This window comes from Oncorhynchus keta, chromosome 10, assembly GCF_023373465.1.
Source record: "Oncorhynchus keta strain PuntledgeMale-10-30-2019 chromosome 10, Oket_V2, whole genome shotgun sequence".
In the NCBI taxonomy this organism is placed as follows: Eukaryota; Metazoa; Chordata; class Actinopteri; order Salmoniformes; family Salmonidae; genus Oncorhynchus; species Oncorhynchus keta.
The window spans coordinates 21,977,118-21,994,566 of record NC_068430.1 but is presented as its reverse complement, the minus strand read 5'-3'; the positions used below and the strand labels follow the sequence as shown (position 1 = coordinate 21,994,566).

Below are 17,449 nucleotides of genomic sequence, written 5' to 3'. Positions count from 1 at the left end.
TCCTGCCTATGGGGCTCTATATCTTAGACTGCGGTCAGCGTTTCCTGCCTATGGGGTTCTATATCTTAGACTGCGGTCAGCGTTCCTGCCTATGGGGTTCTATATCTTAGACTGCGGTCAGCGTTTCCTGCCTATGGGGCTCTATATCTTAGACTGCGGTCAGCGTTTCCTGCCTATGGGGTTCTATATCTTAGACTGCGGTCAGCACTTCGTACCTATGGGGTTCTATATCTTAGACTGCGGGCAGCGTTTCCTGCCTATGGGGTTCTATATCTTAGACTGCGGTCAGCGTTTCGTGTCTATGGGGTTCTATATCTTAGACTGCGGTCAGCACTTCGTACCTATGGGGTTCTATATCTTAGACTGCGGTCAGCGTTTCCTGCCTATGGGGTTCTATATCTTAGACTGCGGTCAGCGTTTCCTGCCTATGGGGTTCTATATCTTAGACTGCGGTCAGTGTTTCCTGCCTATGGGGTTCTATATCTTAGACTGCGGTCAGTGTTTCCTGCCTATGGGGTTCTATATCTTAGACTGCGGTCAGCACTTCGTACCTATGGGGTTCTATATCTTAGACTGCGGTCAGCATTTCCTGCTTATGGGGTTCTATATCTTAGACTGTGGTCAGCGTTTCCTGCCTATGGGGTTCTATATCTTAGACTGCGGTCATCGCTTCGTGTCTATGGGGTTCTATATCTTAGACTGCGGTCAGCATTTCCTGCCTATGGGGTTCTATATCTCAGACTACAGTCAGCGTTTCATACCTATGGGATTCTATATCTCAGACTACAGTCAGCGTTTCATACCTATGGGGTTCTATATCTCAGACTACAGTCAGCATTTCATACCTATGGGGTTCTATATCTCAGACTACAGTCAGCATTTCATACCTATGGGGTTCTATATCTCAGACTACAGTCAGCATTTCATACCTATGGGATTCTATATCTCAGACTACAGTCAGCGTTTCATACCTATGGGATTCTATATCTCAGACTACAGTCAGCGTTTCATACCTATGGGGTTCTATATCTCAGACTACAGTCAGCATTTCATACCTATGGGGTTCTATATCTCAGACTACAGTCAGCGTTTCATACCTATGGGATTCTATATCTCAGACTACAGTCAGCGTTTCATACCTATGGGGTTCTATATCTCAGACTACAGTCAGCATTTCATACCTATGGGGTTCTATATCTCAGACTACAGTCAGCATTTCATACCTATGGGATTCTATATCTCAGACTACAGTCAGCGTTTCATACCTATGGGATTCTATATCTCAGACTACAGTCAGCATTTCATACCTATGGGGTTCTATATCTCAGACTACAGTCAGCATTTCATACCTATGGGGTTCTATATCTCAGACTACAGTCAGCATTTCATACCTATGGGATTCTATATCTCAGACTACAGTCAGCGTTTCATACCTATGGGGTTCTATATCTCAGACTACAGTCAGCGTTTCATACCTATGGGGTTCTATATCTCAGACTACAGTCAGCGTTTCATACCTATGGGGTTCTATATCTCAGACTACAGTCAGCATTTCATACCTATGGGATTCTATATCTCAGACTACAGTCAGCGTTTCATACCTATGGGGTTCTATATCTCAGACTACAGTCAGCGTTTCATACCTATGGGGTTCTATATCTCAGACTACAGTCAGCGTTTCATACCTATGGGGTTCTATATCTCAGACTACAGTCAGCGTTTCCTGCCTATGGGGTTCTATATCTCAGACTACAGTCAGCGTTTCATACCTATGGGGTTCTATATCTCAGACTACAGTCAGCATTTCATACCTATGGGGTTCTATATCTCAGACTACAGTCAGCATTTCATACCTATGGGGTTCTATATCTCAGACTACAGTCAGCGTTTCATACCTATGGGGTTCTATATCTCAGACTACAGTCAGCGTTTCCTGCCTATGGGGTTCTATATCTCAGACTACAGTCAGCGTTTCATACCTATGGGGTTCTATATCTCAGACTACAGTCAGCGTTTCATACCTATGGGGTTCTATATCTCAGACTACAGTCAGCATTTCATACCTATGGGATTCTATATCTCAGACTACAGTCAGCGTTTCATACCTATGGGGTTCTATATCTCAGACTACAGTCAGCGTTTCATACCTATGGGGTTCTATATCTCAGACTACAGTCAGCGTTTCATACCTATGGGGTTCTATATCTCAGACTACAGTCAGCATTTCATACCTATGGGATTCTATATCTCAGACTACAGTCAGCGTTTCATACCTATGGGGTTCTATATCTCAGACTACAGTCAGCGTTTCATACCTATGGGGTTCTATATCTCAGACTACAGTCAGCGTTTCATACCTATGGGGTTCTATATCTCAGACTACAGTCAGCGTTTCCTGCCTATGGGGTTCTATATCTCAGACTACAGTCAGCGTTTCATACCTATGGGGTTCTATATCTCAGACTACAGTCAGCATTTCATACCTATGGGGTTCTATATCTCAGACTACAGTCAGCATTTCATACCTATGGGGTTCTATATCTCAGACTACAGTCAGCGTTTCATACCTATGGGGTTCTATATCTCAGACTACAGTCAGCGTTTCCTGCCTATGGGGTTCTATATCTCAGACTACAGTCAGCGTTTCATACCTATGGGGTTCTATATCTCAGACTACAGTCAGCGTTTCATACCTATGGGGTTCTATATCTCAGACTACAGTCAGCGTTTCATACCTATGGGGTTCTATATCTCAGACTACAGTCAGCGTTTCCTGCCTATGGGGTTCTATATCTCAGATTACAGTCAGCATTTCATACCTATGGGGTTCTATATCTCAGACTACAGTCAGCATTTCATACCTATGGGGTTCTATATCTCAGACTACAGTCAGCATTTCATACCTATGGGGTTCTATATCTCAGACTACAGTCAGCGTTTCATACCTATGGGGTTCTATATCTCAGACTACAGTCAGCGTTTCATACCTATGGGGTTCTATATCTCAGACTACAGTCAGCGTTTCATACCTATGGGATTCTATATCTCAGACTACAGTCAGCGTTTCATACCTATGGGATTCTATATCTCAGACTACAGTCAGCGTTTCCTGCCTATGGGGTTCTATATCTCAGACTACAGTCAGCGTTTCATACCTATGGGGTTCTATATCTCAGACTACAGTCAGCGTTTCATACCTATGGGGTTCTATATCTCAGACTACAGTCAGCATTTCATACCTATGGGGTTCTATATCTCAGACTACAGTCAGCGTTTCATACCTATGGGGTTCTATATCTCAGACTACAGTCAGCGTTTCATACCTATGGGGTTCTATATCTCAGACTACAGTCAGCGTTTCATACCTATGGGGTTCTATATCTCAGACTACAGTCAGCATTTCATACCTATGGGGTTCTATATCTCAGACTACAGTCAGCGTTTCATACCTATGGGGTTCTATATCTCAGACTACAGTCAGCGTTTCGTACCTATGGGATTCTATATCTCAGACCGCGGACAGCGCTTCGTACCTATGGGTTTCTATATCTCAGACTGAGGTCTGCGCTTTGTACCTATGGGGTTCTATATCTCAGACTGAGGTCTGCGCTTTGTACCTATGGGGTTCTATATCTCAGACTGCGGACAGCGCTTCGTACCTGTGGGGTTCTATATCTCAGACTGAGGTCTGCGCTTTGTACCTATGGGGTTCTATATCTCAGACTGCAGACAGCGCTTTGTACCTATGGGGTTCTATATCTCAGACTGCAGACAGCGCTTCGTACCTATGGGGTTCTATATCTCAGACTGAGGTCTGCGCATTGTGAATATGGAGTCCTATGGGGTACAAGTTTGGAAAGGCACCTGGTGATTTTTACATTCCCATCCAGAGGTCTGCTATTTACTCTCATCTTCAACTATTAAAGCAGAAAGATCTATCAATGGTTAAAGCATGGGTAAATTAGTTGGCTGTCGATGATGAGGCTATTGACTGGGAGAATGTCTGGGAGAATATATTTCATCAAAGTACTTATCAAAGAACCCAAACCATCAATTCTCATTTTAAACGTTGTCATAGATCATACTGGACACCACTTTTTAGATTTCATGCAAAACAGACTCAAAGCCCATACTGTGACATATGTAACCTCAATACACTTGGCACATACAAACATATGATATGGGATGGTCCTGAAGTTTATGAGTTTTGGAGGAAAGTGTTGTCTATTCTCTCTGACATGGTTGATAAAACTGTACCCCTTGAACCAATTCTGCTGTTGCTTAACGATGATGCAGGTATGCAGCTTAATCAGAACCAGCAAAGGTTTTGGCTGTCTGGGTTGACTGCTGTGAAAAACGTGTTGTTCAGCGCTGGTTGCCACCACATTACCTTCATATAAGGAAATGGCTAGCATACTTTCAAAACGTAATTATTTTGGAATGTATCCACTGTCCGTATGAATAAAGACAGTCCTAGCACAGTTTAGAGATTTCTGAAACAGCTACTTTCCATGATGTAGGTGTGTGATGTCAAATGCTTACTTGATAGTGTTTTATTTGCAAATTACTTTGCTGTGTATATTCTAGTGTAGGGCGTGTTTAAAAAATATTTTTATTTATTTATTTATATATATATATATATATATATATATATATATATATATATATATTTGTATATATTATGGGTTGTCCAAGGTTGAGGATAGGGTGGGGCTGCCAGAGGAATAGGTGGTGTGGGATGTTCAACAAAAAAAGGGGGGAAAGTGTAATATTGTATTTTAATTTTATGATAGTATTGCCCTTATGACCCAATAAAAACTGTTCACTCTCTCTCTCTCTTCCTCTCTCACATCCCTCACCCCCATCCATCCTTTTGCCTCTCCTCCCCTCAATCTCCTCTTCCCCCTCTCTTTCTCCTCCAGGCTCAATGCAGGCCATGAATAAGACACGGCGTATCATGGAGCAGGGAGGCACCCATTTCTCTAACGCCTTCTCCACCACTCCCATGTGCTGCCCGTCACGCTCCTCTATTCTGACAGGGAAGTACGTTCACAACCACCACACCTTCACCAACAACGAGAACTGTTCCTCACCCTCCTGGCAGGCCCACCATGAGCCTCACACCTTCGCTGTGCACCTTAACAACTCAGGGTACAGGACGGGTGAGTGTGAGCTGTGCATGCACACACACACACTTTATTGCATAGAGAATCACTTTGTACTTACCCCCCCCCCCCACCCCCTGTCCTAGCATTATTTGGGAAGTACCTGAATGAGTACAACGGCTCCTATGTGCCCCCTGGCTGGAGGGAGTGGGTAGCGCTGGTGAAGAACTCTCGCTTCTACAACTACACTCTGTGCAGGAACAGCGTGCGGGAGAAGCATGGCAGCCAATATCCAAAGGTTTCATCCTGTTTCAGTTTTCAGTCACACATTGGAGTAACCTACTCAGATCATAATTTAATCATCAAATTTCATGATTATAATACTGTTATAAGACAGTATAGTAAACAGATTATTCTGAATTTAAATATTGTTATAAGGAAGCTGTTATAACAAGCTCCATTTCTCTATTCACTTTCATCTTTCCCCTTCTGGGAGGAAGTAATATTACAGTTCAGATCCTCATGGTCAGGTGATTCTTGCTTCTACAGGACTATCTCACAGACATCATCACCAATGACAGCATCAACTACTTCCGCTCGTCCAAGAGGATGTACCCCCACCGACCAGTGATGATGGTCCTGAGCCACGCTGCCCCCCATGGGCCGGAGGACTCAGCACCACAGTACAGCACTGCCTTCCAGAATGCGTCGCAGCACATGTAAGAGTATATTGTACACACACACACACATACACTCATTTGACAGAAGATGCAGTGTGGTAGTGCACTAAGTGGAGATTTGCCTCAGTAACGATCCTTACAAATTGCATCATTTAGACTGGCATTGTTAAAGAGGTTCATGATAGATAGGCATCCATAGATTATGATAACCTACTATGGTCCCCGGCCTTTGTCTGCTTGGCACAGTACCCCCGAAGATAAGCGCTTGGCCCTGAATGTTTCTCTTATGCTCTGGAGCTAATGTCACGTCTTCCATTGGCCCTGGGAGAGACATGCAGTACCAGTCAAAGGTTTGGACACACCTACTCATTAAAGGGTTTTTCTTCATTTGTACGATTTTATACATTGTAGAATAATAGTGAAGACATCAAAACTATGAAATAACATATATGGAATCATGTAGTAACAAAAAAAGTGTAAAAAAATCAAAATATATTTTATATTTTACAGTCTTCAAAGTAGCCGCCATTTGCCTTGACAGCTTTGTGCATTCTTGGCATTCTCTTAACCAGCTTCATGAGTAATGCTTTTCCAACAGTCTTGAAGGAGTTCCCATATATGCTGAGCACTTGTTGGCTGCTTTTCCTTCACTCTGCGGTTCAACTCATCCCAAACCATCACACTTTGGTTGAGGTTGGGTGATTGTGGAGGCCAGGTCATCTGATGCAGCGCTCCATCACTCTCCTTCTTAGTCAAATATCCCTTTCACAGCCTGGAGGTGTGTTGGGTCATTGTCCTGTTGAAAAACAAATGATAGTCCCACTAAGTGCAAACCAGATGGCATGGCGTATTGCTACGGTAGCCATGCTGGTTAAGTGTGCCTTGAATTCTAAAAATCACTGACAATGTCACCAGCAAAGGACACTCACACCATCACACCTCCTCCTCCATGCTTTACTGTGGGAACCACACATGCGGAGATCATCCGTTCACCTACTCTGCGTCTCACAAAGACATGGTGGTTGGAACCATACATTTCTTAATCGGACTCATCAGACTGAAGGTAAAATTTCCACCGGTCTAATGTCCATTGCTCGTGTTTCTTGGCCCAAGCAAGTCTCTTCTTATTATTGGTGTTGAGATGTGTCTGTTGCTTGAACTCTGTGAAACATTTATTTGGGCTGCAATTTCTGAGGCTGGTAACTCTAATGAACTTATCCTCTGCAGCAGAGGTAACTCTGGGTCTTCCTTCCCTGTGGCGGTCCTCATGAAAGCCAGTTTCATCATAGCGCTTGATGGTTTATGCAACTGCACTTGAAGAATCAGGCTATTGCGAACAAATAGAGCCCGTTGTGATACAGCCTGGATTCAAACCATGATGTCTGTAGTGAATCCTCAAACACTGAGATGCAGTGCCTTAGACCGCTGAGCCACTCGGGAGCCACTGTATACCACCCCTACCTTGTCACAACACAAGTGATTAGCTCAAACACATTAAGAAGGAAAGAAATTCCACAAATGAACTTTTAACGAAGCCCACCTGTTAATGTAAATGAATTCCAGGTGAAGGTGAACCTCATGAAGCTGGTTGAGAGAATGCCAAGACTGTGCAAAGCTGTCACAAGGCAAAGGGTGGCTACTTTGAAGAATCTCAAATATAAAATATATTTTGATTTGTTTAACACTTTTGTGGTTACTACATGATTCCATATGTGTGTCACGCCTTGGTCTTAGTATTTTGTGTTTTCGTTAATTATTTGGTCAGGCCAGGGTGTGACATGGGTTTATTTTGTTGTATTTCGTATTGGGGTTTTGTAGTTATTGGGATTGCGGCTGAGTAGGGGTGTTGTATAGGCTTGGCTGCCTGAGGCGGTTCTCAATCAGAGTCAGGTGATTCTCGTTGTCTCTGATTGGGAACCGTATTTAGGTAGCCGGGGTTTCACTGTGTATTTCGTGGGTGATTGTTCCTGTCTCTGTGTAGTGTTCACCAGATAGGCTGTATAGGTTTCACGTTCCGTTTGTTGTTTTGTTTTTGTATTAAGTTATTTCATGTATCGCTCTTTATTTATTAAAGACATGAGTAACCACCATGCTGCATTTCGGTCCGACTCTCTTTCTACAAACGAAGAACGCCGTTACAATGTGTTACTTCATAGTTTTGATTTCTTCACTATCATTCTACAATGAAGAAAATAGTCAAAATAAAGAAAAACCCTTGAATGAGTAGGTGTGTCCAAACTTTTGACTGATACTGTACATGGAGGCAGTAATGCGCCTGTGTCTTTGGTTGAATGTTCTCTCCTGTAAGAGTGAATCACATAAGCATCATTAAAGTCTTCAACTAAGACCTTACACAGTGAATTCGTTCAGCCCAGGCTGTTTTCATGTCAACTTTTAATAGCTTTTTCTCATGAATTTACATACATTCTCACGATGTGAGCTTGTAGAGGATTTCACTTTCCCTTCAATATGGAGGGAGAGAAAATGGCTCCCCTCTTACTCCAGCCCTCCTAAAAAACCTTTTCCTCATCCACATTGCAGACACTTATCTTAAAATCAAATCACATTTTATTGGTCACATACACGTGTTTAGCAGATGTTATTGCATCTGTAGCGAAGAATTTCACAACATATACCAATACACACACATCTCAGTAAAGGAATGTAATTAAGAAGATATGAATATATGGATGAGCATAGACTAAGATACAGTAGAATATAATAGAATACAATTAGTACATATGAGATGAGTGATGCAAAATATGTAAACATTATTAAAGTGACTAGTGTTCCATTTATTAAAGTGGCCAGTGATTTCAAGTCTATGTATATAGGCAGCAGCCTCTATGTGCTAGTGATGGCTATTTAACAGTGATGACCTTGAGATGGAAGCTGTTTTTCAGTCTCTCTGTCCCAGCTTTGATGCACCTGTACTGACCTCGCCTTCTGGATGATAGCAGGGTGAACAGGCAGTGGCTCGGTGGTTGTTGTCCTTGATGATCTTTTTGGCCTTCCTGTGACATCGGGTGCTGTAGGTGTCCTGGAGGGCAGGTAGTTTGCCCCCAGTGATGCGTTGGGCAGACCGCATCACCCTCTGAAGAGCCCTGCGGTTGCGGACAGTACAGTTGCCATACCCTCTTGTTGTCAGGACCTTGTGCTCCAAGGACAAAAACTATTTGCCTTTTTCCAAGTCAAATCGATATGCTGTAAATGTTAAATATGCCCTGCCTCCAAAACGTCATTAGATATTTAGCAGTTTGTTTATTTTATAATCATTAAGGTTCCATCTGCCCCTGAGTGAATATTGATTAAACTGTCCTCTCCGTGATAGTTGAAATTGATCAGTACGGCAGCTGGCTGCCTCCAATTCAGCATTACGCAATAAGTTCTGAGATCACTTTCAAAGGTGTGGTTGGAGCCATTTGCAAGCACTGGAAAAGGCTATTGTTGTACATGCCAATCATAAAACAACATGAAACAAGTCATAGCTTGGTATAATGCAATACAATGCAATGCAATAGAATGTAATCAAACAATGATTCATTCACCCCAGAATGTACAATGTAGAAAGCTATGCAAAATAAACACTTTCCATGAATAATATTATGCACTATTAAAATGTTCTCAACCATAATACTATTCGGTGTTAATTCAAAAGATACATTACCTCTTTTTATAAACTGGGTGGTTCGAGTCCTGAGTGCTGACAGCTGTGGTATATCAGAACGTATACCACGGGTATGACAAAACATTTATTTTTACTGTTCTAGTTACATTGGTAACCAGTATAAAATAGCAATAAGGCACCTCAAGGGTTTGTGGTATATGGCCAATATACCAAGGCTAAGGGCTGAATTCAGGCACCCCACGTTGCGTTTAAGCTCCTCTGTGATTTCTGGAGGCATAATGGTGATAATCTCACAGAAATAAGCATTCTTCTGTCTAAGGTGCTTGGTAACGAAAGGAAGTGCCATAACAGGAAAAGCAAAGACTCGTCAATGAAGATAAAATGTGTTGGTAACTAAGTATGTGCAGGCACAGTTTTCACCTGAAATTATTTCCCCCCTTTACTGGCTCTTTCTTCACAATCGTTTTTCCATCCGTCCCTTTCTTAGAACCCCAAGCTATAACTACGCTCCTAACCCAGACAAACATTGGATCCTGCGCTACACAGGCCCCATGAAACCTGTCCACATGCAGTTCACGAACATGCTGCAGCGCCGGAGGATGCAGACCCTGCTGTCTGTGGACGACAGTGTGGACAAGGTGGGTCAGACAGAAAGAGAGACAGACAGTGTGGACAAGGAGGAACAGACTGGCTAAATCTACCCGACTACGTGTCTTACTGTGTCCTCGTCCTCAGGTGTACAACATGCTGGTGGAGACAGGTGAGTTGGACAACACCTACATTATCTACACATCAGACCACGGCTACCATATTGGTCAGTTCGGCCTGGTCAAAGGCAAGTCCATGCCATATGAGTTTGACATCCGGGTGCCCTTCTTCATACGAGGCCCCAACGTGGAGGCAGGAGCCATGTGAGTGCAACTTTGAAGACTTCTACAGTACCTTTTTAGAATGGAAACGGTTAGCGTTGGCTCTTATCTCACTGTTACTGCTACTGGATCTCTTTTGCAGCACTCATCTCTCTACTCCACCTGTTCCTGTGTCCTTCTGCAGTAACCCTCATGTGGTGCTGAACATTGACCTGGCTCCCACACTGTTGGACATGGCCGGAGTGGACGTTCCCTCTGACATGGACGGCAAATCCATCCTTAAACTCCTGGACACAGACAAACCTGTCAACAGGTAGAGAAAGTCACACCTTTATTTGCATGTTTTGGACTCAACACAATGGATGCTTCAGGATCACTTGACCTTTCTTGCTCTTGTTGCAGGTTCCAGGTGAACAAGAAGGGGAAGATGTGGAGGGACTCCTTCCTGGTAGAGAGAGGGTCAGTACGTTTCATTCATCATCTAGTCATGAATCAAGAGCAATTAAAGGGATAGTTCACCAACATTTCAGAATTACTTCATAATTGTCCACAGGCACGTGATCAAAGTTTGATGTACAGTATGTTTGGTCAATGTTCTATTTCTCTCATCTGGTTCTCTCCTGTTTACACAGGAAGCTGCTCCACAAGAGGTCTGATGGGAAGGACTTGGCCCAGGAGGAGAACTTCCTGCCTAAGTACCAGCGGGTCAAAGACCTGTGTCAGAGAGCACAGTACCAGAGCTCTTGTGAACAGCCAGGACAGGTAAAAGTTCTGTACAATACCCAAATACACAGGCACACACACACACACACACACACACACACACACACACACACACACACACACACACACACACACACACACACACACACACACACACACACACACACACACACACACACACACACACACACACACACACACTTATACATGAGCAGAAATGTAGCTAAATCTCTCCCCCCTTCTCCTCTCTTGGCATGTGAAGAAGTGGCAGTGTGTGGAGGACCCTTCTGGTAAGCTGAGTCTGTATAAGTGTAAGGGCATGGCAAGTCTCTATGCCTCACGTATGCAGGCTCTGATGGCCAGCAGCGGGTCCCAGCAGTGGGTTGGACGTGTATCCGAGGCTGGAGACAGCTGTGACTGTGGCCCCCTAGGTCCCAAACGTTCACCCGTGAAGAGGAAGAGACTGCTCACCAAGAAGAGTGAGTAGTCCTTTCAGTGGCTTATGTATTTACCATACCAATGCCTTCTAAATTGTGGCTAAGTCTGGCTAAGTCTTTGCTGCCACCCAGTGACAAATTATAAAAATGAACACTAATAATTACAACGAAACAGGATTCAATTTAAGTTTCAAGTGTCCGTCGTTTGAAAACAGTGAAAAATGCTTCGTACTTTAGCACCCTCTCTTGGGTCATTGACATTGCATTACCTTTGTAATAATAACATTGTAACTAATAACTCTTCTAACCCCATCAGAGGTAAAGTCCGGTAAGAGTCTGACTAAGAACCGTTGGGCCCGGTCCGTTCCATTTGAGCTGGATGGAGACATGTATGCTGTGGACCTGGTTGAGGGCTACAGGCCCGTGGGCCTCAGGAACACCAGCTGGCCTGGGGAGAGGAGGAGAGGAGCGGGCCTGCTGGAGGACAACGATGAGGAGTTCAGTGGCATGGGAGTCACAGCCAGACCCCCAACCAACAAGAGCCTTACACCAACTGCCGCTCTTAAAGTCACCTACAGGTGTGCATGGTTGTGTGTGTGTGTGTGTGTGTGTGTGTGTGTGTGTGTGTGTGTGTGTGTGTGTGTGTGTGTGTGTGTGTGTGTGTGTGTGTGTGTGTGTGTGTGTGTGTGTGTATATATGTGTGTGTGTGTGTGTGTTGAGTTTTAGTATTAGTGGGTTTTGAGTAGTAGTAATATATGTAATTCATCTTTATGTACAGTAGCCCTACAGTAATTAATTATCAGGTGTTGAAAGAGAGGGTGCTGTAAGAGAGGGTGCTGTATGAGAGGGTGTTGAAAGAGAGGGGGTTGAAAGACAGGGTGCTGTAAGAGAGGGTGCTGTAAGAGAGGGTTCTGTAAGGAAGTGCTAACTGTGGTAAATGCAGTTGTCAGGTGAAGATGCGGGTAGCTGGTGTGTGTTTACCCCACAGGTGCTCCATCCTGATGAATGACACAGTCAGGTGTGATGGAGGACTCTACAAATCCCTCCAGGCCTGGAAAGACCATAAGCTCCACATTGAGCATGAGGTACTGCTCTAGTTGATCCCCTATCTGGCCTATTCTGTAGCCTTTCCTGTCATTTCAGGGGTTAACTATATTGTATGTGTGTGTGTAGATTGAAACCTTGCAGACGAAAATAAAGAATCTGCGTGAGGTCAAGGGTCACCTGAAGAAGGTTCGGCCTGAAGAGTGCCAGTGTAACACCCCCAGTTACCTATCCAAAATCAAAGGGATGTTCAGACTCAATGCAGGTCGCATTTACTCACTCAGGTAATTCATGTGAGAGAGTGGTGTGTGTGTGTGTGTGTGTGTGTGTGTGTGTGTGTGTGTGTGTGTGTGTGTGTGTGTGTGTGTGTGTGTGTGTGTGTGTGTGTGTGTGTGTGTGTGTGTGTGTGTGTGTGTGTGTGTGTGTGTGTGTGTGTGTGTGTGTGTGTGTGTGTGTGAGAGAGAGTGTTTGTGTTTGTGTGTGTGAGAGAGAGAAAGAATGCAAGAGAGAAACCTCCCCACAAACCAGTATCTGTCCTCTCGTGGTATGTCCTCAGCAAAATGCCCTCTAACCAGAAGAAGCAGTGGCTGATGAAGGAGCAGAAACGCAGGAAGAAGCTCCGCAAACTGCTCAAGAGGCTCCGCAACAACGACACCTGCAGCATGCCTGGTCTCACCTGCTTCACCCACGACAACCAGCACTGGCAGACAGCCCCCTTCTGGACAAGTATGGAATGATAGAATACAGACTAAATCAAATGCAGAACAGTGAACAGTTGTTGTAAAAGTGGGATTCATGATTTTTTACCACTCTGCTACAACTCTGGCACTAAATTACATATAGAATGATTACTTGTAAGCTCCAAAAATAAGATAAAGTAGATACTGTATAGGTGAGTTAAAATTGGCCATGCATCTTGTTTGAATAGCCCCCTCTGTCTCTTTCCCTCCCCTGCCAGTGGGTCCATTCTGTGCTTGTACCAGCGCAAACAACAACACCTACTGGTGCCTGAGGACCATCAACGACACACACAACTTCATATTCTGCGAGTTTGCTACAGGCTTCATAGAGTACTTTGATCTGAACAATGACCCATACCAGGTATCTTTCTCTCCCTATCTCTTTTAAATCTCACAAATGAGATATAGCCTATTGTGATTTTTGTTTTTACAGTGGCCTCTATTACTTTGTGTGTCTATAGTTGATAAATGGGGTTAGCACCTTGGACCGCACTGGCCTCAACCAGATGCACCAGCAGCTTATGGAACTGAGGAGCTGCAAAGGCCACAAGCAATGCAACCCAGAGACAGGTGAGTAAGAAAGACACACACATAGACACACCTACACACACACACACACACACATACACACACAGACACACACAACTCTGTTAATTCTGTTCTATAAAACATTCTCTATTTCAGGTAGTAAAGACAGAAACTCCTTCAGTGAATACAGGTACCCTCATTTGTCTGGCTTAATGTCTTTTTGTCCTTTGTTGTATTATTATTCATGATTTTTCAAGGATGAATACGACTAACAATAAATCACTAACGTTAAAGATATACTGTAGGTTATACATTTTTCTACATTGGGTAGATAATAGAATGGAACACTTATTTTGAAAACCTTTTTAGCACAAGATGAATTCTAAAATGCAAGCATGCAAGCAGCTTCTGTTCCTCATTTTGCAATGTCTTCGCTGTTTGTTTGTGTATGTGTGTGTTTCCCCCGCATGTGGACTGTATGTGTCCGCGCTGTGCATGCTTCAGGCCAGTTCAGCGTCGAAAGAAGCCAAAAGTGAAGAAGCCCTCCTCCAAATCGCTGTGAGTTTGTCATAACCCATCTGTTCCTCTCAGTTCAGCCAACCTCCCCCTCTTCATCCAGATTACCTTGCTTTGTCAGATGGCCTGGTAGCATGCTCTTCTCAGCCCCCCCGTTCCAGGCTTTACATGTAACTAATACTTACCTGCATTTAAGTGCCATGCCCTCAAGGATAAGATAGATTTCCTTTTCAAAGTCAGTGGTATTGTGCTGATGAGGTGTCTTTTCTGGTCATTTCATGTCAGTGTTACCTTCTTGTGTTTTCCTATTAGAGTTGCTAGGAAAAGACCCATTGGAACTACTGTTATAAGCAATTGATTGATGAGAAACTCTGATCTATATCCATCTCGGTGTTGTTTATACAGAGGGCAGATTTGGGAAGGATGGGTTGGTTAGCAACCTGTGTCGCACAATCCACCACATCGCAGTGTGCCAACAGAGGACGACCAGAACTACTGGAGAACCTGAGGACCTTGTACAGACTTCATGGGAATGTAACCTGAAATAGCATTATTGTAGGAGTTTATGGAAGAGGATGCTGATCCAACATTAGCTACCACTGATACTCAGATAATCACCCAGAAGAGAAAATACTGAAACAGCCAAGAAAATGAAAACTATAACCTCTCCCGTCGTCTTTCTCTCTGTCTCACACACACACACACACACACACACACACACACACACACACACACACACACACACACACACACACACACACACACACACACACACACACACACATCGGCACACACTCACACAGGAATATCCTTACCGCTCCTATCTCCCCAGATCTCAGGACCACCAACCTGAGTTGGAGACTCATCAGTTGAGTGTGGATACACTCTGAACCTTTACTTTGACTTTCAACAACCGCGTTGAGTGAACAGTGAACGTGAGGTGTGTTTAATGTTAGTTTCTCGTAAACGCCTTAACATTGGGTGCCGTGATTAGCTTAATGTCAACTCTGCTGCTACAACCTGACGTGTATCATCCCTTATGGCCTTGTGCCATTAGTATATGGTATATGATGTCAGGCAATTACATCAAGTCAAGCTTTGCACACTCACAGCATGAAAAGTACTGTCAACAAAACATCAGTACCCTGAAAACTCTCCTCAAGGCCCACAACTCAAGACTCCTCACCTCCTTTTGTTGGTGCTACGGCTACAGAATGATTCCCCCAGGACATGTACTCCATTCTTTTGTATTGTAACTAATATTAACGTTGATCAAATGTCATGCAAGGATTATTTACAGCCCCCAAGAATGAGGCAGGTGTGATGACGACAACACACCAGACTGTATGGGGATGAAGCTGGTTAGGATATGACACATCACATCATCATCTAGCTTATCCCCCCTAGTTCACTTCAAACTCAGGATGGGACTTCTCTAACCAATACCCCACCCTCCTAGACAATGGTACAAACAATTGGTATAAACATCTTCACACCAGCAGAACGCTTACATTTCATTAGTGGATGTCATTTTACTCCTTTGTATTGCTAATGCCACCAGCTAGGTCTGGTCAGGTTAGTTTGTTCAGCTTGCTACACATGGTGTTATGATAACATTGTGAAAATAAGGACTTGCTGTACAGTATGTATTTGAATGTATGTTGTGCAGTCAATTTTTTATAATACTGAAAAGGAGGCAGACTTCTCTTTTGTGTTCGATATGAGTTGACAAATATGACCTTTTAGATAAGAACTTAGCCTGATGAATTGTCCTAGTTCTGTATTTGTCCGTTTGTTCTCTCTGCACATCTTTCTGAATTTCTTCTCTGCTCTGTCAAAACCCACTTTTAGTTTGAAAAAAAACGTATTTATGATGAAAAAGCACTTAGAAAATATTCACTGTGAAAATAATTCCCTGTAAAATGACTCTGCTCGTCTGCTGTACACAACAGTAAACAACACAACAATGTAATGCAGCTTGACATGCATATTCATTATATTGCCTTTTTTTGCTTTCTTTGTTTCTTAGCAGTGACTCTCCCATAGCAGAGAGTTGTAATAGTGAGTAACTGTGAATAAAGTGTTGATTGCCCTCATACCTCTTTACTACTTTAACCCTGGTATGTATTTGTCAACTCTCTGTTGTTGACACACAGCTATAGAGTACCGCAGTATGAATCATAATACCCATAAAACCTAGTGGTCAAACAGGGAAAAGGTTCCAACCGTTTTTCCATCATTCATTTTTCCCATAGGGACTTTAGAAACACTTAAAATAAAGGCTGTGTTTTGTGTAGGGTTAGCCTGGTGTGACATTTTTATAACCGTGTAAATCTCTCTAGGACAATGTGACTTTTATCAATATATTTGCCTTTATTTACCCCCCCCCCCAACAAAAAAAAAACCTCAAACAAAATGCTAATGTGGCTATCATAAAGAACTACAAATGCCATGATGATCTGGACAAGACTGACGAATTGAGGCAAAGGTAAGAATATCTATATTAACTATCTAATATTAGCTAAATGTAGTAATGAATAAATTGGCAACGTTTCTTTAAATGAACAATACTGTGAACTGTCTTGTGCAAGTTTTAAATTGACACAATACGTGCTAGCAAAGTTAGATATCTAGTCTGCTAGATATGATGGGCAGGAGCTTGCAGGGATTTGTAGTTTTGCATGATGTCTAGTTTGATGCTAATTAGCATGTTTGAATCTGAGAGTAAATAGAGACAAATAGACTGACGAAATTCACCTTTTCCAAGAGAGATGTACATGGTTATCAAACCGTCACGACAGGATAAGCCTACATGAAACACAGCCCATAGTGTTTCTAAAATCCCCTATGGGAAAACTGAATGGTGGAAAAACGATTGGAATCATTTCCCTGTTTGACCGCTAGGATTTATGGGTATTATGACACCTCCAATGTGGGGCTCTATAGGCTTGCATAGTGGGCTCAGGATGAGTAATGAGTTAGAGTTCTGTGCCATGAAACTCAACCAGCAGGTGTCTCTGTTTGCTTTCTTGTTGCTAATCCAGTTCACTTTTCTGACTGATAAAATTCAAATTAAAGGTTAATCATATTTGATGCGGAACTATGTAGAACCAACAGTTTTTCCTATTATTATAAGGCCTACATTTTATATTTCTGAAGTCCCATGTTGAGGGCCATCT

General features: G+C 43.1%; 1 protein-coding gene across 3 annotated transcripts in view; it reads left to right on the top strand.

The window, feature by feature from the left end:
- LOC118389640 (extracellular sulfatase Sulf-2-like) overlaps window positions 1-16,366 on the top strand; it is a 79,302-nt gene extending 62,936 nt beyond the window's left edge. For 2 of the 3 annotated variants that reach the window (XM_052526684.1, XM_052526683.1), the window contains 18 exons: window positions 4,923-5,162; window positions 5,252-5,403; window positions 5,655-5,824; window positions 9,901-10,051; window positions 10,149-10,324; window positions 10,467-10,595; window positions 10,685-10,741; window positions 10,915-11,044; window positions 11,268-11,484; window positions 11,759-12,020; window positions 12,431-12,527; window positions 12,616-12,770; window positions 13,043-13,212; window positions 13,445-13,587; window positions 13,688-13,796; window positions 13,911-13,944; window positions 14,259-14,312; window positions 14,676-16,366. In XM_052526684.1, coding sequence (XP_052382644.1) covers window positions 4,923-5,162; window positions 5,252-5,403; window positions 5,655-5,824; window positions 9,901-10,051; window positions 10,149-10,324; window positions 10,467-10,595; window positions 10,685-10,741; window positions 10,915-11,044; window positions 11,268-11,484; window positions 11,759-12,020; window positions 12,431-12,527; window positions 12,616-12,770; window positions 13,043-13,212; window positions 13,445-13,587; window positions 13,688-13,796; window positions 13,911-13,944; window positions 14,259-14,312; window positions 14,676-14,706 — 2,477 coding nt within the window. In that variant the 3' untranslated portion in view covers window positions 14,707-16,366. The remainder of the gene's footprint in view (window positions 1-4,922; window positions 5,163-5,251; window positions 5,404-5,654; window positions 5,825-9,900; window positions 10,052-10,148; window positions 10,325-10,466; window positions 10,596-10,684; window positions 10,742-10,914; window positions 11,045-11,267; window positions 11,485-11,758; window positions 12,021-12,430; window positions 12,528-12,615; window positions 12,771-13,042; window positions 13,213-13,444; window positions 13,588-13,687; window positions 13,797-13,910; window positions 13,945-14,258; window positions 14,313-14,675) is intronic. The other variant, XM_052526685.1, reaches the window with a different exon arrangement.
- Window positions 16,367-17,449: the final 1,083 nt, after the last annotated feature.